This window comes from Tachypleus tridentatus, chromosome 3, assembly GCF_004210375.1.
Source record: "Tachypleus tridentatus isolate NWPU-2018 chromosome 3, ASM421037v1, whole genome shotgun sequence".
In the NCBI taxonomy this organism is placed as follows: domain Eukaryota; kingdom Metazoa; phylum Arthropoda; class Merostomata; order Xiphosura; family Limulidae; genus Tachypleus; species Tachypleus tridentatus.
The window spans coordinates 80,635,803-80,659,693 of record NC_134827.1 but is presented as its reverse complement, the minus strand read 5'-3'; the positions used below and the strand labels follow the sequence as shown (position 1 = coordinate 80,659,693).

The window sequence follows — 23,891 nt, the reverse complement described above, 5'->3', positions numbered from 1 at the left end:
ACCAACTCTTGGGCTACCCTTTTACCAACGAATAGTGGGATTGACCGTCACATTATACGCCCCCACGGCTTGGAGGGCTAGCATGTTTAGCGCGACGCGGGCGCGAATCCGCGACCCTCGAATTACGAGTCGCACGCCTTACGCGCTTGGCCATGCCAGGCCATTTTGGTTGAACGTGAAAAAAGCTGAAGTAGACATTCAAACAAATTTGGATGTATTTTCTAGATTTCGAAAAATTTCCAGAAAATTGCCTTGAAAGCAATAAAAAAAAAGAAAAAAAAGAAGTGATAAGAGCTGGTTTTAAATATGCGCCTCAGGCAGTCGGTTCTTTTCCTATTATATTGTCTGTCTGACCTTCGCCCTCCCATACTAATCTCCTTAGGGAATTTATTCCAGAAATACTTCGATCTGTCAAACCCTTCTAGAGGAAAAATCTATTAAAATGTCGACTTGACCCAAGCAGTTCACTTCAGTTTAACGTTGAACTCCATCGTGAAAAGGTAAGAGATATTAAAAGTTCCTAGTACAGACATTCTTTCGTATATTTTTTTAATTTCTGCATTTCAATAATGAAAAAAATATTTCCCAGTATAAAAGTATAAAAAGACTGAAGAGAAAAATGGCAAATCTTTCCCGTTTTGATACAAATTTCAAATATCAATTCATATCTTGGCAGTTATCTGATATAATTATCAGCTTTGAGGAAGTTAAAAATGTCAATGGTGACCCTAATGATAATAATGAATGACTTGTATAGTTTTTTTTAATCATTCAAGTTATTTTAACTATAACATTTCTATTTACCAGTTTTACCTCGAACATTTACCATGCACTCATATTTAGAAACAGTGTTTTATTTGTCGAAAATTTTCTAAAAATGAATAGCAATATATATAGTTAGATATTATGAAATGCAATAATTGTATCCATCCCATGGCTGCTCCAAGTAAAAAGAAGTGCCGACAGTACTCCGTTGAATATTTATCTTACGGATTTATTCCAACACCACATAATGAAACGAAACCAATGTGCCTCATATGTATGGATGTACTTTCAAATGATAGTATGAAACCTTGTAAACTAAAAATTCATCTAGAAAAGAAGCACACAGGAGAGAAAGATAAACCATTAGAATACTTTAAAAAACTTCGTGATGATTTCCAAGCTAGAAAAACAGTGTCTCAATTGTTTAATAGCAAAGTGTGTAAAATGAGTGATGGTTTACTGGCATCATATGAAATTAGCAAAATAATAGCAAAGGCAGGAAAACCCCATAATGTTGGTGAAACAGTAATTCTACCAGCAGTGTCTGTTATAATTTCGTCAGTTATGAAACAAAATGCAAGTGAAATTACTAATTCCATCCCTTTAAGCAACTCTTCTGTGTCACGACGCATTGATGAAATGGCAGAGGATGTAGAAAAACAATTGATAGCCCATTTGCAAGTGAAACAGTTTGCCCTTCAACTTGATGAATCCACTTTAAGAGATAATGAGGCCATTTTATTAGCATATGTTAGATTTAACAATGACGAAAGACCCAAAGAGGAAATGCTTTTTGCTAGAAGTCTTGTGACAGACACAAAAGGTGAAACAATTTTTAATGAAGTTGTTACTTATTTCCAGGAAAACAATATTCCACTCAAAAATATAATCGCTTGTGCTACTGATGGTGCACCATCTATGACAGGCAGATACAAAGGTTTTATTGCACATTTAAAAAAGCTGTCCCGGAAGTATTTTGTATTCACTGCGTGATACACCGTCAACACTTAGTTGCAAAGAAAATGAGTGCACGTTTGCATGATGCCCTTACTGTCGTAATACAAGTAGTTAACCATATTAAATCAAATTCTCTCCGAGACCGCCTTTTCATGAATTATGTAAGCAAAATGGAGAAGAGTTTGAGCGCCTTGTATTACATACAGAGATGAGATGGCTATCAAAGGGGAATTGTCTTCAGCGTTTCATTGCACTTTGGGATTCTATTGTTTCCTTTCTTGCGAACAAATAAATGTGATGCGTTTTTCTTATCAGATATATTTGAAAAATTGAATTCACTTAATAAACAGCTCCAAGGAAAAGATTCTGATCTGATATATAGTAAAAGTGCTATTGCTGCTTTTCTGAGGAAACTACAGTTGTATAAGAATAATATCAGGCGTCGTGCATTTGAACAGTTTCCTTGTTTGGCCTCTGTTAGCAGCGATTTGCAAGATGAAAATCTTGCATTATATGGTGAATATATGGAAAATATGCATGAAGATATGCAAACTCGGTTTAGTGACCTACTCATGATGGTTATACCGACTTGGGTTTCAATTCCTTTCGAAGTTAGTGTTGCTGACATAGACATATCTTTGCAAAAGCATCTCATCGAATTACAAAGTGATGAAATAATGCGTGCAAAATTCAAAGATGAAAACTACAATGTATGGAAGACAAAAGATGTTGCTACAAAGTACCCTTTGCTCTGGGATAAAGCACAGCTCTACGTTATTGCTTTTCCAACATCTTATCTTGTTGAATCGGGATTTAGTCGTGTTTCTCAACTGTTATCAAAAGCTCGCAATAGACTTGACATTGTGAAAAGAGGTGATCTTCGACTATCATTAACATCGATGGAACCAGATATAAAGAAACTCGCCGAGCAGCATCAACCACAGGGATCTCATTGAACAAATATGCCTATCTCTTTTTTTTTTTTTTTTTTTCTTATCACACACTTAACTTTAACTGGTTTATCAAAAAATTTAACCAGTGTACATAAATAAATGCTGCAGTGAATTCAATTGCCTGAAGAGCTCTGATCTCCATGGGCTTGACCATGGAAGAAACATTATAATATTGTAATGCAAGATATTGGTAAAGAATTATTATCACAATAATTTTGATTATTATTATTATTACTAATTATCATTATTATTATAATTGTTGTAGAATACTTTATTTGCATTAAATTAGTTTTCATTTAAAAATAAAGCTTAATTATATACTATTTCTTTGATTATTAAAACCTCAAAATTTATATTGGTGAAAAATAGAATATTGTCTTCTTATGACCAATAGTTATGAAGGGGTCCACCAAGAAAAAAAGAAGGGAAAAGGGGTCCATGGGTAATAAAAGGTTGAGAACCAGTGGGTTAGAGTAACAAGGGGTTGGTTGAGAGGGGAAATTATCAGCTATCTTTCTTTCACAGATGCCTAGCGTAGATTACTTTGAATCACGTTGCGTCGCGCGTAAATCAACATCCATCATTAATAAAACTACGCATATTGTAAAAGACTAGTGAGACTTCTTTAATATATTTTAAAACAGCATTAAAGGTCACTGTATGTTTTAATGAAGAACGACTTTTGACAACCCTCTGAACCATGTTTGTTTATCGTTCAATACGTACGTCAGTGTGTTTTTCTTATAGCAAAGCCGCATCAGGCTATTTGTTCAGCCCACCAAGGAGAATCGAACCGCTGATTTTTGCGTTGTAAGTCCGTAGACTTACCGATATACTAGCGGCGGGCACGTACGTCAGACTTTCTTAGTATCATGTTCCTGGAAAATAGTAAATCAAAAGTGTATAACAAAGTAGTGTTATGTAAATAGCTAATAGTCACATTTCATTGCCAAAGTCAACAACTACATCAAAGATAAGTTTATAAAGATAACTTAGGTTCATTATGTTTTAAAGACGGTAACTGAAAAAGGAAAACATATTCTGCTTAAAATTGTGTCAAAAAAACGACTTTTTTGTATTTTGGCCCTATTCTTATATTTTTTAACTATTTAAGTAATATGGTAAAATTCAGGGGTCCCGTGCAAAATGTAATTTGACTGTCTAAAATGACAACAAGCAAAATCTTTCAAAAGTAAACCAAAAAATTAAAATGATCACACCCACACAAATAATCTAGTGTTATCCATTTGTTATTTGCATGAATAAAGATATGAAGCCATAAGATGAAAATATACATGTTATAAATGTTTATTTCGAGATTTAAGATGGACAATACAGTAATTGTATTAGCTTATCAAAACTTACCAGAGGCGCACATCTAAGGGCTTGCCTAGAGCGTCAAATACCCTTGTGTCGACCCTTCTAAGAAATTTTATTTTCCAAAAGTATAGTATTTCCCTTATTTACTTTTCTTTTCAACCTCTCATCATGATGTAATACTGTATATGACGACTGTGGAGAAGGAAATTGCTTAATCTTTGAACATCATTACAGGTATTAACTCCTAAGTTCCTGCTAAGAGCATTATTTAAATATTCCACCCCACACTCACGAAAGCGTAAACCCCTTGGAGCGAAAAGACAGCACATTGAAGCTACTTGATAGTTTTTGAAGATATTTTTATCGACTTCAAGTAACGCAAACGTTTCTCCAAAAATGTCCTTCCTGAACATGAAGTTGATCGCAGATGTTGACTTTAATTGTTATTGTTGGGCAAATTCGATTAAAGCGCCTTCTGCGTTTAACTACTCAACATCACTGAATTTAAACAAACTCCTTTTTGTGATGCCTCTCGTGAAGCGTGTGACATTCACAGATTTCTAATTAGCTATTGGAAATCACGTGCTCAGTGACGTCATAATACACACACAGAGGGTTAATTAATACTAATTTATAAATATTGTTATTGATAACCATAAGATACATCATTTTGGTAAAAACATTGTCTTCACTTAATGAATAATGGAGATCGATGATCCATCATTTTGAAGCTTTTATTACTACATTTACAAAATGAATAAACCCAAATTACAGTAACTCCAACTACATCATTGTATCTTTAAAGTTTAACCGGGTAAAGATACGTAACAAGATTTTATAAACCGTTAATATAATAACCGAAAGTAGTTTGTTCAATAAAAAATATCTTTAATGTACAGGAAAAATGAACCTAACTGTAAAAAGGTTTAGGACCAGAACTAATCACATGCAGAAAGACTCGGATATCAAAGGTCATGTTAAAAATTGTCCAGACAAAACGGCTTTGTGAGTCTGTTTTTTGAATTTCATACAAAGCTACACGAGGGTTACCTGCGCTAGCCGTCCATAATTTAGCAGTGTAAGACTGAAGGAAAGGCAGCTAGTCATCACCGCCAACTGTTGGACTACTATTTCACCAACGAATAGTGGGAGTGATCATCACATTATAACGCCTCCACGGCTGAAAGGGCGAGCATGTTTGGTGTGGTGAGGATTCGAAACCGCGACCCTTAGGTTAAGAGTCGAGTGCCTTAACCACCCAGCCCAAAATGGCTTTAGCGTTTGATTTAGAGCAAGGCCACACAAGGATACCTGCTGTGCCCATCATTGGGATTGAACCACAGATTTTAGCGTTGAAATACCTTACACTTCTGCAGAGACATAACAGCAATGACATCAATATACTCAAACTTTAAAAAGTAGTATTAAATCTCCTTCTGTCCAGTCAATAAACTTTTGTGTATATTTCCAACAAAGATGCGATTATGTTTTTAAAAACTATATTCATTTCGATGCTATTTTCAGAAAAGAAAGCGGCAGAAATATAATATTCAACAGAATTTATTAAGAAGCAAGATGGTGGCTCTATGTCCAAATACGTTTATTATACGAAAGAAGAAATTTATTTATTAGTAAGTAAAAGTTTAGTAGTAAAGAAAGAATGTTAAACACTACGCACTAATAGTTTATCAGCTATTTAGATTGTGCTGTTACCTAACCTATTAACTTGAAGCTAAGATGGAAATTCACCACAAACATTGAAGTGTCACTGAATAAAATGTAGGTTTTTATTATTGTTTCGAAATAGAATTATTTTGAACATTCAAACGAACCAATAGATATAAACTAGAAAACATTCGTTATTTCACACTGGCGTTAAGGTTAGGAAGCATAGTAGGGAAACCAAATGACCATACGTCAGTAATAGAGTAGCGGCGCGCCCTTTTGGGCACTAGTTAAAAACACGACAGTTTCCTCTGTGGAGTCAGGTACAAACTTGGAAAATAAATTATTACTAATATATTGTTAAACAATCTTTCGGTCTTTCTCACCTGAAGAGGGGCAAAATGAATTTAAACTTCAAAACTAACCTTGTAGTAATTTTCAACTAGCAGGGAACAAGACCATCAAACAGTAGCCTAGCGGTCATTTTTCCTGATGAAGGAAACGGTCACTTTAGATTCAAAAGCTAACTTTTTTGCATCCTTACCTGAAAATACAGTGATATGACTTACAACGCCAGAATCCAGGTTTCGATACTTGTGGTGGGCAGAACTCGAGCGCTATCTGTCCCTAATTTAGTAGTGTGAGACTAGAGGGAAGGGTCATTACGACCCACCGCCAACTCTTGGGCTACTCTTTTACCAACGAATAGTTGGATTCACCGTCACATTATAACGCTCCCATGGCTGAAAGGTCGAGCATGTTTGGCGCGACGGGGATGCGAACCGCGACCCTCAGATTACGAGTCGCACGCCTTAACACGCTTGGCCATGCCGGGCCTTCGTGAAGTAAAGAAAAAATAGTTTTGTATCTATCGTTACAATGTACACGAAATTACAATGCAGGTTATTGAGACTTGGTTTATCACAAAGGCACGAATCAAACATTCAACTTGCTTTCTGGTTGATATTTATTCTATATCAGCATCCTATTTGATGTCATCAGCTACCATATTTTTTTTCCTTTTTTGACATACAATAACACGCCAATTTCTCTTAGGCTTAGGACGAGCCAAAGTGTATACTGACAATGAGCTCCGTCAATTTCAAACCGACCCGTGCGTGATTTAACAATTAGCGTGTCAGATTATGAATCCAGGAGTCGATGGGTCGTTGTTTCAGTTTCGCAAAATTGCTATAAATGTATTATAAGAGAGAAGGTTAAACCATATGAAAAAAAAACAAAAAAAACACTGATTCGTCTTTACAGAATGTACTCTTTGCTCCCCAAAGAAAAATCATTAATAAAGATGTGGTAGTAAATATTATGGATACAATCTATTCATATGTATGCTCAGCGTTTATGATTTTTTCAATATAAAAAGCTTAGAGGAAAAATAATTTGTTATGGCCTCTAGAGAAAATAATAAACGTATACTGAATGTTTTAACTGTACAAATCGAACTTCCTTGTACGTTCGTTTGACGCGTCATTAAAACCAGTTGTTTAAAAAAAATCCCGGTAGCACCCAAAAGTAATATTTGTTATATAAGTTATAACTTGCACCAGCCATCGATACCAAAAAAATCCATGCTGATTTTAGGCGGGACCGGTTTGACCAGTTGGTTAGAAAGCCTCTAGATTATTTAACCTGGCCAGTTAACCATGTGGCTTATAAGATAACATTTCAAAATGAAAACACTGACATCAAACACCACATTCCCACCTCAACAAACACTTCCAAGCCATCTACTATTTCTCAGAACCATCACGACACAAAAGTCAGACAAATACATCATGTCACACTCTAAAGCAGTGGTTCTCATTTTATCTCAGGACCCCTTTACACTTCTAAAAATTGTTGAGGACTCCCCAAAGAGCTTTTGTAAATGTGAGTTATATCTATCGATATTTACCGTATTAGAAATTAAAACTGAGAACTTTTTAAAATATTTATTGATTGATTCATTTAAAAATAACAATAAACCCATTACATGTCAAACATTTTTTATGAAAAATAACTGTATTTTCCAAAACAAAAAACTTTTAGTGAGAAGAGTGACATTATTTACATTTTTGCAAATCTCTTTAATGTCTAGCTTAACAGAAGACAGCTGGATTCTCATACTTGCTTCTGCATTCAATCTGCTCCGATATGATGTTTGGTTGAAGCATATGAAGAAAATCCGGCCTCACACAGATATGTAGTTGGAAAAGGAGGAGTATTTTTAACAACCTTTTCAGATAATTGTGGATATTTTTCTTTGACACTACACTAAAACTTGACAAGTGGTGGTTTCTCAAAGGTTAGCTGCAATGTGTAATCTGAAATCATGTCAATGAACTTTTCGTACTCTGTTACATTAAAATCCATTGGTCTCTCCTGCACTTTGAATGGATCTTTTACCCATATATGATTTTGTAACATCATGCAATGGTCATTTGGAAAATATTGGTTGACTGAGTTACGCAGATCTTCCAAATGTTGACAAATTTCATTACACAATATCAAGAAATCATACTCGTTAATATCACTATCGATCTCGTCAAAAAAAAGTCTAAGTATTTGGAAGCTGTTAAGCCCACGATGGCGGATACAAGTTGTCCAAAATTCTAATTTCGCTTAAAGGCTCGAATTTTACCGTTGGCAACAAATACTGTCAGTTGTTTTCCTTGAAGTGACAGACTCACTTCGTTCATTTTCGAGATGTCTGCCAAATACCCAAGTCAGAATAAACATAGTTTGTCTGTCAGTCATTCTTTCAGGTAAAAATGGCGTTCCATGAAAAAAGCAGCTAGTTCAGCTCGCAACTCAAACAATCGCACAAGTGCCTTTCCTCAAGACAACCATCGTACTTCTGTATGCACCAGTATTGCGTTATGCGAACTTCCCATTTCATCATACAGAATATTAAAAACACGTGTACTTAAGGGTCGAGATTTAATAAAATTAATAATTTTTACAGCTTCATCAAGGAGATTCTTAAGTGAAACTGGCTTTTTTTTTTTTTTTACCGCGAGTACGTGGCGGTGGAGAATACAATGACTACTAGTACAGTCTGGTGCCACTGCCTTGATTCCTGCTAAGGCGCCAGCACTTTAACCCACCATTGCTTTTGCACTATCAGTGCAAATGTCAACACAGTTATTCCAGGATAAACCATGAGATTCAAAGACGTTATTCAACGCATTGAATATTTCGGCACCAGTTGTGTTTGTTGGGAAGAATCTACATAAAAGATCTTCGATAGTTAGTTGGTGCTGATACCGGACAAATACAAGTAAAGCAGCAAGTCCAACCACATATATAGATGTGTTCATTTGTAAGGCAAAATGTACATTTCTGCAGACGAGGTATTAACTCAGTCTTCATGTTTGCAGCTAGTTCTTTAATTCGACTAGTTACTGTATCGTTTGAAAGTGGCACTGCCGTGAATTCTGTTACTGACTTCACCCAGCATGTATTCAACAATGTCAACTGTACAAGACTTTATTAGTCTCAGCTATTGTGTGCGCTTCTTCAGCCAATACAATACAATAACTTACCCTGTAAGATGCTTCAGTAACTCTTTCATTTCTAGTTTGAAAAGCTGTAACAAATAATTTTTTGCTTTTAAAGAACTGATCACGTCTATGTTTAAAATATTCAGGCTCTTTCCCTTTACACTATGAATGGTCTCAAAATGACGCCGCAACTTAACTGGCGCCATAATACTATTTGAACATTTTCTGTTGCATAAGACACAATAAAGTAAATTATTTGTTTGTTTTTTTTTTTTTTGAATTTCTCGCAAAGCTACTCAAGGGCTATCTGCGATAGTTGTCCCTAATTTAGCAATGTAATACAATAGGGAAGGCAGCTAGTCATCACCACCCACCGCCAACTCTTGGGCTACTCTTTTACCAACGAATAGTAGGATTGACCGTCACATTATAACGCCCCCACGGCTAAAAGGGCGAGCATGTTTGGTGCGATGGGGATTCGAACCCGCGACCTTCAGATTACAAGTCGAACGTTTTAACCCACCTGGCCATGCTGAGCCTAGGTAAATTATTAACATCTAACAGCCGAGGGAAAGATGGCTTTCATCATATTTTCTTTTCTCATTTACAGTTTAGCCCAGTTTGTTTAGAGTAGATTCCTCTTTTCCATGAGCCAGAAACCTCTCTGATATGTCAGTTTAATCTTTTTCAGCATCTTTGGACGTAGATGGTACAGCTGTATTTTGAGAAAACGAGTCTTCTAATCTCCCTTTTTTTAAGCCAACAATCTGTCTTTAAATATAAGAAAAAATGTACAAATAATTTTTTATTTTAGAATAAAATATATAATTAAATTATAAAATAATAGGTTTTAGATAAAATTTAGAAAAGTTTTCAAAAAAAATTTAAATATTATTGTAAAATAAAACAAAGTGTACTTACTTCTCAAACGATTGAACAATTGTTTGCTGTCTGATTCCTCTCTGCATTTATATCTCTGCTTCCAAATTTTTCTATTAGAATGATAGATTGCAATTTATTCAAGCTCAAGTATAATATTTATATGTATTTATTCCTAGAATAGAGGAAAGTCCAAATTTATTGACCATACAGATTAAAACTCATTTAACTCCCAAATAAATTCAATGAAAGTTTGATCCAAAATAATATCTCTTACATATGCAAAAACATTAGAAACGAAATCTTAGAACTTGAAGAAACAACCTTCCTTCTCAAAGACTGAAACATACTAACACGTTACTTGCCCTTTTTCATTCTCATTCCCTCACTTGGTTGAAAACGTGCAAAACGTTTCATTGAAGAAATTATATTATGAACATAATTTTGACCTCACAAACCTCCTGAAGGGGTCCTTGGACCACACTTTGAGAAACACTACTCTTAAGGAAGTCACCCAACTGTTCATACTTGAAAAAAAGTCACCCAACTATTTTCTTTTAATTAAGTGAAATCATACTAGTCAGGAAAAATCAGTTTTATTCAACAACCTTATATGGCATAACAATAGTAATGTCAAGGAAACTAAATATTTATATTTTTAATTATCAAGCTGACAACCTGTGTATCAAAATACAACAATCTTTGGACAAAAATTACAAGTAGTACTTTGAATTCAGTTTCATTAAAACATTAGAGATAACTGAAGATAGTATAAAACAATCAAAAAACTAATTTTGATTAGTTGATTTTCATACCAACCTATTCAAATGTAATTTGGACTAATCAATTGTTAGGAACAACTGAAAACAGTAACAATACGAAAAACTAATTTTTTATTAATTGATTTCATCATGGCTTCAATTAATCAATTAGTTTACTTGACACTAACTGATGTCACTGATACTTATAGGTTGTTGATTAAATTATTCAATCCTAAACACACTTAACCAAATATAGCTTAGCTATTTAATCCAAAAGAACTTGCATGTACTGGTTTTGGTAATTATTTTGTACAGAGTTCAGACTTATTAACAGTTACCATACTCTTAATTAATGCATTAAATCCTACACATAAATATCAAGTTGTTAAGAGAACACTATCAACAGCCTATCAATAAGTTTAAGATACTTTTCATGGTGCTTTAGATGTAAGCCCCAAACCATAAACACTTAAAAAACCAATTTACATATCACAATCCTTATTAAATTTATGTTACATTTCTCAAGCTCCAACAGTTACACCTAATATAACACAATTATGTTTCATACACCTTCTGATAATTTCTGCTACAATAGTTCTGAAGTATAATGTGGAATTTCATTTTGTTCACTCTCCATAAATACATCTCACATTAGAAAGGAATATGACACAAGAACAAGATTTGGAAAAATAAAACTAACCAACTATCAACATAAAAACAAAGTCTAGGTCTAACCCTCAACATTACAGTGAGCTTTGACAAAGTATTTTCTCTCATATTACAGTAACACTTGACTAAAACGAGCCAGTCAAAATCCACTTCACTAATCTTTAACTTGTAAAAAGACAACAAAACATTACAGTTGGCTTCTACTGAGCTATATCTTCTTGTTAGTATACACTGAAGGATTAGTCCAAACCTATACTTACCTGTATCTTCTGGTTAGTTTAAAGTGACAGGTTAGTCCAAACCTCCAATTAATTGTATCTTCTGGTTAGTTTATACTGATAGGTTAGTCCAAACCTGTACTTACATATATATTCTGGTTAGTTTATGCTGATAGGTTAGTCCAAACCTGTACTGGTATCTTCTGGTCTCTTTCTAACAATTCATGTATGACAAATTCAAGACTTATCACAAATATCAATTAAACATGCAAACAATGTTGAATAATAGGTTTAAATACATTTTTTTTCAAAAGTGTTGGATTTGATATTTAAGTCTTTCATAATTGGCATGGTATAATACACACCTGAACATGTTAAGTGTTTATATTATAACTTTAGATGCAGTATGCGTATTTGTACAAGGTTTGTGTACAGCAAAAAATCAATTTTTAATGAAGTATTTTGAATAAAGATTTATTTGTGAAAATATTGAGTCTTTTGTTAGTAGTCCCAGTGCAAAGTGATTTTTCTATTATGATTAAAAACTATTTTTTATACCAAAAAGTCTCAAATATTACTTGTAATCTCTAAAACGTCCTGAGTACATTTCAAATATTTTGTTTTCAGTAAGACTATATTTCATGTTATTTTCTCTATTCTGACCAAGTTGGGTCTGTCAATTTGACTGAACTCATAACCATCATAAAAAAATTAGGAATATAAATATAATTATTTTTCATTTTAGAATGACTACAAATTATAACACAAAAATACAAATGTTCAGTCTAAAAAACTCAAGTATCAGAATATTATATAAACTTTCCAGTTGTGCCTGGCTAACATTACAATTGATGCAGTGCATGTGCACTTATGTTACTATATCCAATAATATAGAACTGACCTTTAGCCTTCACTATATTTTAGTACACTAGAATTTTGTAATATACAGTCACATTGCAATTATACATTATATATATATATGTGTCTGTATACAAATTATTACTACTTAGAAATAAGTTATTAAACTTATTTTCATTAAAATATAGAACAATGAATGAATAAAGGAAAAAAAAATATATTTTCTAATTACAATCTTTGAACTCCAATGCAACATCTTTTAAAAGTTCTCTTGTGGGGGATATGAACAAAAATATTTTTTTAGGTTATATATGTGAAGATTGCATTTTAATGAAGTGAAATAAGAAATTAATAAGGAAATACTGCATTAAAAACAGTAAATCCAAACTCCCATCTGACTAATTATATAATTTATTTTAATTCAAAAACAAGCCAAAACAAAAAACTGCATCAATTTCTATCTTAAGAACTTTTCAGATGATGCAGAATTTTTTTTTAATGTACATGTAGACATACAGTTGAATAACTAAAATAATTATAAATTACTGTGTTGATACCTTATAATTCCACTATAATTTTCAAGCTTAGTAACTAAGCTGTATTTAGGTCTAAACAAACATCAAACTCATAGCAGAGTAAAGACACAACTTACCTCCTTTAAAACTTGGTTTTAAAGAATGTGGTAGCTTTTTAACAGATTAAAATGGCTGAGAAAACCACTAAGAAAATATTTTAAGCTGTTAATCACAGTTGATTACTCGAAGTAAGTGTACAGAAAGAGGTGAACAGAGCCCAGTGTTTGATTCAGTACATATACCATATCTCAGCAAAATAAAAGACATGAGGTTCTTATTTCATCTCAGAACAGCTGGTATGGGTATTAACACATTTATTGATAAGTAGAAAACAATGTTTTGACCTTCCTAGGTCATCTTCAGGTCTTTTATTTCGAGTGGGTTTCTCATCATCAAGAAGGTTCTTATTTTATATTCTAGCTTGTCAGTATTGGTCATCTGAGTTCCTAATTTGTACAAAACTATAGAAGTTTTTATTTTGACATCAAAAGCTCCATTCAGAACCAGTGCTGCATTCAGTATACTATGTAACTCATAAAAATTGATACTTAGATGTGTTATCTTAATACCTATTTTTAAATTAGGAAATTAACTCATACATAACATTAACATTTGAATTATAATCTACAGTTTGATACCAAACTTAGTCAGATTCATAAAATAGAAGTTCAATAAAAGTTTGAATGCAAGTTAACAAACAATGATGCAGCCTTTGATCCACGACCCATCACGAAAAAGTGAAATAAGTTAGAAAAAAATTACATTTAATCAATATTATAACATTTCCTTTAGTTTTAGTGGCTTGTTTCAACTGCTTAAAATGCATATATATACTTATAATACTGGTAGTTATATTAGCTAATATCAAGTTAGCTTGGTTCTTGTTAACCATTCTAATAACTTAGAAACTAATATTTTTTATGATGGAGCTTATATAAAAAATATTATCATAATTATTTATGTTAAAAGACATACACAAAGCATTTAAGAAACACTTATGAACTCCAAGTGATGTGGAAACAGTTGGTTGTTTCAGTCTCTTTCAGTTAAAGAAATATCAGCAACACATTGAAAGGATTTAGAAAAATAAAAAGAAAGACCTAGGAATATCAAAGAAAAGGAAAACTTCAATAAATTTTAACTTGCTTCCAAACAGGAACTCTTCTTGTTCCATAAAGCTGAGATCCTAATTTCCATGATACGTAAATCACTGTTTGTATTATCTCATGATCTTTGGCAAAGAGCTGACAAAAAGTTAACCCGAAAAATGCAATGTAAAACACACACTACCTGTCAGGTGTACAACTCCTTTGTACAGGTTTTATAAACAAGAAAATCACTTCAACAAAGAAACATTTATCATTTGCAGCTAAAGTATTACATGTGAAAAACAAAGATGTATTTCTCTCTTTAAATACCTAAACTGCTAAATCGTGAAAAGGATTTAACAGCAAAATTAACAAACTTTATTAAATACAAAATCAAACTGAGAATTTTTAAAAAATCCAAAATGGTCTTAAATCATTAAGTCAACCATCTGTTTTGGGTTTACAGTAAAATAACATGCCACAAAACCATATATACTGTTCCAAAACTTTATGTAAAAAAAGATAAAAAGGCATATGTAAAGAAGAAGATGAAAAAAAAACTTCTACCTTTGGCATTTCACTATTCCACACGATTACTCTCTCCCATATAAAACGTAAACAGTCCCTTTACTGACATTGGTCTGTCTAAGTACACAACCCACATTCCCTCACCATAACTACGTAAAACTCCACCAAGAATGTTGAATGACTCAATACTTTCCCCACATTTTGACTCATGTTCAACAGCTTCTAGAAGATCAAAAAGTGTCTGGACAGCTTTTGACCCAAAGGCTAGTCCTAGCGTAATGTGAGCTCCTTGTCCTTGGCCCTGAATGGGCTGAAATCTGTTAGAACTGATCAAAGATTCACTCGACAAGGTACATAGAGTAGGAATGCAACTAGAATGGGGTGAAATAAAATTCCAACTGTTACTTTCAACTTGTACATTTAGTTCCGACCTTCTGTGATTTGTAGTACCTCTCATCCCTTGGCTGGGTGTCTTGAGGACACTTGACAGGACATCCAACCCTTGCTGAAGCGGTGGTGTACTGTTGTAATCATTCTGACACCAGAGTTCTAGTTCATCCTTGGTGAGAGAAACTCTGGCTCCAAATGTTAAAGGAGTGATAACAAATCCCACAATTCCTAGCTCAAATACTGCACCATACGCCTTCTGGACAACACCTTGTTCTAAATATACTTGGGCTTCTTGCTGCTTCCTTCCACAAAATTTAGTTGTACAGTGTAACATTGGTGATCTTCTTGAATTGGAAGTGATGCCATAGTAGCTATATATGTCTAGAAAAGTGGGAACAGTTAGACTGTAAGAAAAACATAAAGAAGCCAATAATTATAAATGGCAAGTTTTTACAAGTAATTTTTCAACCAGAGAATATAGTGGAGATTTTCAGGTAAGTAACATGATGTTTAACTACACAAGTTTGTTTTAAAAAAATTTAATTGTTGGAAGTTTTAAAGTGTAAAAATTGAAGAAAAAAACGTAGTTTCCAACTACCAAATTAAATCAAATAGATTTCCATAGATGGAATGGACTTTGTTATTTTCATCCTTCTATGAGTATAATAAACATGTATACACCACTTACAAAAATATCTTCTCTGGCACAAAGTAAGCTCAAACCCTGTACTTAAGACAGTGCAAGAATTATCCAAGAAGCATCCAAATATTTTTGTATAGAGGCTGCTGTGCTCACGTGTATTTAACAGCACAGATAAGAAGGATAACTGTACGTTTGATAACACAAACATTGATAACTTACCTCTGCAGCTACTCAGCATTAAATGTTCCTGAAATTCTGTCAGAAACTTCTCAACTTTCATACAGTTTTCCAAGTAGACCTTGGCAATAATAAGGAAGTTTAGCGAGTCACAGTGGTTCAGAAACCAGCCAAAATATAAAGGACGGACAAGTTCCCACTGTTCGAGACGCCTTTGCACTATCTCTACTGTTATACCATGAGAATTTTTTGAGGCAAGTACTTCCGGATTAAACTTCCATGGTGTCTTCGGCTCAACAACAAGTTGTATGTAACTTTTTGTGTTAGCTAACTGTCTGTAAAAGTCCATTTCCCAGCGACAAACATTGGTGTTATCTATAATAACTACAGGTGTATTCATCCTGCAGGCCTTTTCTGCTTTCTCCTGGCAAAAATTGTGGGCATAAGCCAGCTTACTTTGTTCAAATCTGTATATTCCATTTCGACAAAAGTACTGATCTGCTGAACAGACAACACAGGATTTTCCATACTTTTCCTTGAACATGGAAACAATGTAAGACTTTCCACTTCCTGGTAGGCCTCTCATTACAACCATCACTCTGGATCCCTTGATGTATCTTACAGTACTGTCATCCTATATTGAGAAACAACCTTTGAAATCAACATGATTCCTCACACTGTATAAAACTGAGAAATGACATACACAGTTATGGTACTGCACCACTTTACCTAATAAACAGTAAAAGCAAGGAAGAGAAAAGTACATTTACACTTGGCAAAACATAAAGTGAAACTATCAGGTTTTTAAGCTACAATAGCTAATTTTTGCAGAATCTATGGTCACTACTGTGACTCCAATTTCACATTCTTCTTAAATTCTATTTATTTCAAATCATCAGCAATGACTGTATCACATAATTATGTTCCAATATCATTACACTTTAAACCAATAAACAAGATACTTGATTTATAAAAAAAACACTGACAAAGGATTTAAAAAACCTGACAAATTTGTTTTTAAACTTTATTAAAATTCACATTCCTGAACTGCATGTAATTTTGTTATCAACAACTAGTGAAAAATGTTTCATTTTGTTTAAAATCTGTAGCACCTAATTCTCACTGAAAAACTAAAAAAATACAAAAACCATAATAGTCTCTTCTTAACATGTTAGCTGTATAGGAAGGACATTAGCACTACAAATGTTTACTTTCAGAACATATCAGAAAATAAAATGTTACATCAAATTTGTGGTTAACAGGACAGTACTGTTATGCCTAGTAAAGCAAATGCCAGTAAGCCAAACACTAACACCCACTTTTGCACCTTTGTTCAAAGAAGCATTATAATAAACAAATCACTATTAAAACTCAGCACCTCTATCTGTCTTAAACTCGGGTAACTTCATATTTCAAAATAACATCTAGAATAAGATAATGTGTTAACAGCATGCTAACAGTCAATTAACCAATTAAACAGCACATCAATGTATGCTCAAACTGCATAATAATTTACTACAGGAGGTGAAAACCATTAATTTTAATTGTCATACCTAAAATATTATATATGACATTATTTGTTGCAGAATGTTACACTCAATCACCCAAAACATACCAAATTTTTTCTGTATGCATACATATGTTACTTGTTACAAATTTGTATTTCACTGTCTAGATGTGGTGCACTGTATTAAAAAAACAACAACAAAGGAATTATAAAGATAACAGCACATTCTACTTAAGTAACTGTACATAAAATACTTGTTTTTATTTGGGGTTAATTGTATTTTCTAAACCCTCCTGCCAACGGCAACTAAAAAGTGTATAAATATTGTAAACAGGTGTTAACCATACAATAACAATTATAAACAGATGAATGATATAAACACTAGAAGTAAAACACACTAACCTAAACTCCAGGTACTTTACTTCATCTGACTTTAATAACATCTACTTATTTAGCCATCCACTTGAGAAATAAATTTAAAAACAAAAAACTTATCCAATAATATTATGTCACTAATACTATTATAACAATTTTATTCCAACAGGAAGGTCAAATAAATCTTTGTAACCTTCAGAATTTAAAAGAACAACAACTGTTATTTAAGTTAAACCCAGGTTCCTGATTAAGAGACATGGTGACTGCTCAAAATTTATGCCACTGTTTCAGATATTTGATAATTATCCCTTTAAGAAGTGGTAAAAGTATCACTGTTATTCCTGGATATGTTTTCTCTAATTATCAAAACACTAAACTAAATTGCATGAACTTGATAATTAGTATCTAGTTTGAGAATGAAAATTTCTTATCTTAGATTTGTTTGTTTTTTCCTATCATTTTTGGGCTGTGAAAGTTTCAAACTGTTGTTGTTAAATTTTTTTTGGTAAAAGAAAACTGATAAACAGTGAACAATGACAGCAACAACGAACATTTGGCATGTGTATGCAGAAACAAACATTTAGTTCTTGAACATTTCATAATATACATATGGGTCATTCCATGCCAGCTCACTTAGGGCTTTTCAGTTCATGTCACAGATTTCCTTGAACAAATTTAAGCAAAAACTTTATTTTGATTCATTCAACCATGCAGTACAGATTTAGGATCTTACATGGCTGAAAAAATAAAAATGAGGTCTTTTCTTGACTTTTTTCAAGAAAATTTGTAACATGAACTGGGAATTTTTTTTGGGGGGGGTGAGTTGGCATAGAATGACCCATATCCTATCCTCAGCAAGACATATTAATAGGATAAAATATTAGCAAATATTTATAATGCTAAAACATTTTATTTAGATTAATTAACATACAGAGTAAAAAGTTGAAATCAATTAAAAATACAAACAAGAATATGAAAATACAATAACTTTAACAATATTATACAAGTTACTTAGAATTGACTGACTTGTAGCAATGGTGTGTTATTTGTGAATTGTGAAAAGTTGTGAATTGACTTATAATAGGTAAACTTTTTTCATTTAAAAGTTAATTATTGAATGATTCAGAAGAAATAACTTAAATTTATAATCAAGAAGGAGTGGTTATTGTTTACATTATGTGAACTTGAACTTGTGGGTAAAACATTTTAGTTATTCTTAAAATTTGTGAGTTCACTAAAAAACTTTGTTTACCTAAAAAAGGAATGAGCAATCTTAATGAGTAAATGGCAACTTATTTTGTATATTTAAATTGTTGAAATGGAAAAAAATTATCAATAACATTACTTAAGTATGGATTTAAGCAACCAAAATATTTTATCACAACTGTATTCTCTACACTTAACAAGGCTTAACTAAAGTCTGGTCAGACCTTGTGGATTATTCCTGTTTTTTAAACTTCACACTTAATTCTGATTTTCTTTTCTATAGTAGCTACATCAAATCATAAAACCACAAATTATTTATCACACCATTCTATTCACTTTACCCTCACAGCAAGTATTTTGAACAGAGTTGTTACAATAAATCAACACAAAAGGAAAATTACAAAAGAAACAAATTGTTGTATCTTGCAAAAGTATTCACCCCTGCAAAGTTCCACATTTTGTTACTGTCCAAGCTTACAATCTAGAAACTTTCAAATGGAACTTTTAGAAATCTACATAATATACTCCAAACTGAGAATCCTAAAACAAATGCTGATATTATGTCAGTAAGTTAGATTTTCAAAGAAAATTAAACTATTCTCAAATGTATAAGCATTCAACTGTTTTGCTACAGCAAACCTAAATCAGAATATTGCAAGAAAGTCAAAAAATTAGTGTAACAGTCTCTGTCTGGGTGTGATCAGTGGTTTAATTTGACTTCAGGGTAAATGCCCCTCTTTAAGCCACAACTCGCACAGAGATATGACAAACAAACAAACAACAATGACCAAAGAGCTTCCCAAACAAGTTAGGGAAAAAATGGTAGAGAAACTGGTCTCCAACAACATTAATGTTCCAAGCTGCAATATAATCAACTTTTAAATGACATCTCTGCAAGCAACTGCTCCAAAATTAGCCTCCCGTAGTTTTAAGAATCTTTACAACGTCTGGGACACCTACAAACTTGACGTGGTTTCTTCAAATTTTTATCTCATGTTTTTCCTTAATGTAACATGTCTCCTAAATAGTTTTTTTTTTAATCTTTCTGATCTGTCCTTTAATATTTTCTAACCTTAGCACAATCAAATCTTGCTTTGATCTTCCACCTTTAAATACAGTTGGTAAAAGAATTTCAAAATCTTTTGTTTCATACTGTTAACTCTCAATCCCACATTAATAGTACAAGATATGTTTTATCAATTTTGTTTCATTCTGACAAAAGTTCTATAGTTGTGTTTAACAAATCAAATTACTTAGTTTTTCTACAGTTTTAATATTCCTCAATCCAACACAACAATTAGTAAATCACCATGTATTTATTGACAATTATTATACACAAGAAATATGTTCCATCATAATGGCATTTCTAATCTCAAAACTTCCTCAAAAAAATTACTACCAACCAGGATTTCTCAGTTGATGACAAAGAAAAATCAAGATTGAACTTTCGTCGAGATCAACCAAACATTGATGTAAGACTGTACCTACTGCCTTAGATTCAATAAAATAAATACAAAAGAACTGACATCATTATGTTACCTTCATACAATGCAATGAGGAAAACTCACCAAAAGGAATGGAAAGTCTACCAAAAACTCTTCTCTGTTGTTGTCAATATCATCTCTTCCAACAGGACCAGCAGGTGCTGGTGATGTTTCCAAGTTGTCACCCAAAGACTGCTGCTGTCCCATTATTCCAGTTTCAAAGTGTTACAATTAAACTCCTGCATTTCAATGTGAATACAATTATTTGCACTGAAGCTTTGGAAAATTCCACATAGATGTACATCATCCCTAAAATGTTTCCCTCCCCATAAGGAAACATTTAATTTTTTTAAATGTAAATAATTATTAATTTCATTTTCATAACTTAGAACACAGAATGACTTCCAGTTACCTTACACTTTTTCATACTTGTACAAGACATACTTTTCTGTGTGACTTTATAAGTAACACAATCAGAAAAAAAGTATAATAAAAATTGACACTTAATACACTACACAATACACTGAATTACAAATACAGTAACATTTCTTAGCTTATTTGAGTTACTGAATTTCTCCCCTAGCTTTTCTCCACCAGAAAAACTACTGGTCTCAAACCATATTCTTACACATATTTTCTATTTTCAGTATTTTGGTGAGTTAATCCTGATTTCTCATAAAATGAAATTCTTCTTTCCTTCACAAAGTTATCTTAACACACACTACAGCCAATGTAGGGTGCTGTATAACAAGCCCTTATATTTGTTAATGTTGTTAGGCTATTTAATTTTTTGCAATAATATTTTTAAATTTATGGTTTCAAATTAAGAGTATAACAACTTTCCAGATCCCTATTGGTTTGGAAATAGTATATAATAACAGAACTTATTCAAACTGGATAAAAATAAAAATTCCCTGGTTATCAACATTTTGCTTCATCTTTAAATCCTATTGATATCTATTGATTACATATGCCTGAAGATGTCAATTATGATTCTTAGTTCTTTTTAAATGGAATTAAAAAACAATGCATCATTTGGATGAAGAATAACAACATGAAGGAAACTGAAGTTACTGACGTGTTTTCTTTTGTAAAGAATAGAGAACATGGCTCTGGACAACTTTCCTGTACTTGGTGTACTGTGTGGTCTGGACCACTTAAGTGGTGAAAGGGAAAGTTCAGAAATGTTAAATCGAAAGAAACACATACAAGTTTTGTGTTTTTCCTTAAATATTTTTGTCACACACCTAAACCTTGAAGCCATCTACCTTCATCAGACGATGCGATAATCACTTGAAATAAATATAAATATATATACATGCTTATGAATGTTAGCAGTTACATTTAACGTGGATCTGACATTTCAGTTGAATGTTTTTCTAGGTGAAAGATCAACAAAACAGTTTGCCCCTGAAATAAAAAAAGTCTACCTTTCAAAAGAGCTTGGGTTATAAGAGTTTTACTTAACAACAGTACTCTGTCAATTTTTCATATTATTGTAATGAATAAAATTTTAATAAAGCTTAACAGATAGCTACATGTGTCAGTGATACTATTAATTTACCTAACAGATTTAACCATTTACATATTAAGAAAGGCAATGTTACAAATTATATATTCTTACTTAAACTAATAATCAGTCTAGTTCAATTGCTAATAGACATTATATATCAATAACACTTTATGAGTCTCTACTGCAAGTCCAACACTCGAGTCATACAGCTAGCTACCATTACATCGTAACTTGAACTTCAACCCAATTATCGTATTATATTACTTTGTGGTACGAGTTATCGAAAGGAGAAACTTTGTTACTGTTGTTAACATAATACTGGTTCGAAGCTACAATGTTTTATCATTGCCTTGTAGATTATTGATACAGGCACGTAGAGAATATTTGACAAAATAATTGTAATTAAATTATAGCCCAAAATAAGTGATTTCTTTCTAAAAGAAAATTCTAGTTAGACAATTAATAATAATCTAAGAAGAGTGTGAGGTTGTATTCCTTCTATTTCGCTGATTACTGTTAAGTTTAATGCGGAATTCAAAACAAACCAAACCAATAATACAAAAAAAAAAACTCATAATGAAAGTTCATTATTAAGAATATGAACTACGACTTACGAGACTTTAATTTTATTAAAATATATATTGAAGAACGTGTACGTAATTAAAACTGTGCTGAGAAAGCACTAATAAACACAACTAATAATTTCTGACAACTGTCTGGTTTATCAGTTGGCTTTTTTCCAAAGACAATAAGTACTTACACCTCAAAGTACTTTATTAACATTATGGTTTGGATTTTTTTTAATGAAAGCTATTTTATAAACAAAGTTAAAAGGGTGTTTCTCACAACAAACTGCACATTAATTATTATCGATACGGACAAAAACATTGAGTCATTCCAGCTGCAATGTTAAATCTTATTTACGTATGTACTAGAAGTCTCGTAATCGCTAGCCACACGAAACAACAGTGCATGTAAATTAATGCATCAAGGGCCTGACAAACCTGTGATTGAGACCATGATAATGTGTTAGTCAATCCAATTTTTTGTTGGTAAAATGTAGCCTAAAATAGTGGTGTAAGAAGGAGTTGCAAAGTGAGAGATGGTTAGCTCAACATGTAGATAAAATAATTTACAGTCAAATACAAGAAGGTGGGGCTGCTTAACACCCCGTCTTCCTTCATTTCCGACGCTTCTGCAAAAGTTATTGGCTATGGTTGTGGCTTTCCCTCTAGTGTACCACTAGAGAAAACAGACTTAGAGAGAGCGTAGTAGCTTTGCGAGAATACTCATCAAATAAAAACATTTACCTTTCAACGTTGCTGCAGAAAGGAAGTGTGGTTTTTCCACAGTGCAATTAGTTCTTAATTTCTGATCTAAATACCTGACAGTAATTTAGATGATAACAAATCGGCAATCGAAATTAAAAATGTCCGTCGTGCTCGAAGATAAATTTATCATCCTTCGTCCCGCTATTGTTTATGTTGTATAGTACTTTGTGAAAAGGCCCTGCATGGCCAGGTGGTTAAGGCACTCAACTCGTAGCCCGAGGGTCGCGGGTTCGAATCCCCGTCACACCAAACATGCTCGCCCTTTCAGCTGATCGGGCATTATAAAGTGACGGTCAATCCCGCTATTTGTTGGTAAAAGAGTAGCCCAAGAGTTGGTGGTGGGTGGTGATGACTAGCTACCTTCCCTCTAGTCTTACACTGCTAAATTAGGGACGGCTACCGCAGATAGCACCGGTGTAGCTTTGCGTGAAATTCAAAACCAAACCAAGTTTGTGAAATAGGCCTAGTGCTGGATGAGGTGAGAGTTATATATATAGCAAAGCTATTATTAACAACTTACCTGATGAGA

General features: G+C 32.9%; 2 protein-coding genes across 9 annotated transcripts in view; one reads left to right on the top strand and one right to left on the bottom strand.

The window, feature by feature from the left end:
* Positions 1-23,208, bottom strand: part of LOC143247325 (2',3'-cyclic-nucleotide 3'-phosphodiesterase-like) — a 29,803-nt gene extending 6,595 nt beyond the window's left edge. The window contains exons 1-6 of one of the 8 annotated variants that reach the window (XR_013026512.1): positions 22,143-22,349; positions 20,603-20,757; positions 15,989-16,580; positions 14,776-15,507; positions 10,082-10,152; positions 7,597-9,931 (exon numbers count right to left, since the gene is read on the bottom strand). Coding sequence is in view for 6 of the 8 variants with exons in the window: in XM_076495173.1 (XP_076351288.1) it covers positions 14,789-15,507; positions 15,989-16,580; positions 20,603-20,725 (1,434 nt within the window). In the remaining 2 variants the exon portion in view is untranslated. The other 7 variants (XM_076495175.1, XR_013026513.1, XM_076495177.1 and 4 more) reach the window with 7 other exon arrangements.
* LOC143245903 (SCAN domain-containing protein 3-like) lies at positions 934-2,678 on the top strand. Its single transcript, XM_076492156.1, has 2 exons — positions 934-1,743; positions 2,073-2,678. The coding sequence occupies exons 1-2, from the start codon at positions 934-936 to the stop codon at positions 2,676-2,678; spliced, it is 1,416 nt and encodes a 471-aa protein (XP_076348271.1).
* Positions 23,209-23,891: the final 683 nt, after the last annotated feature.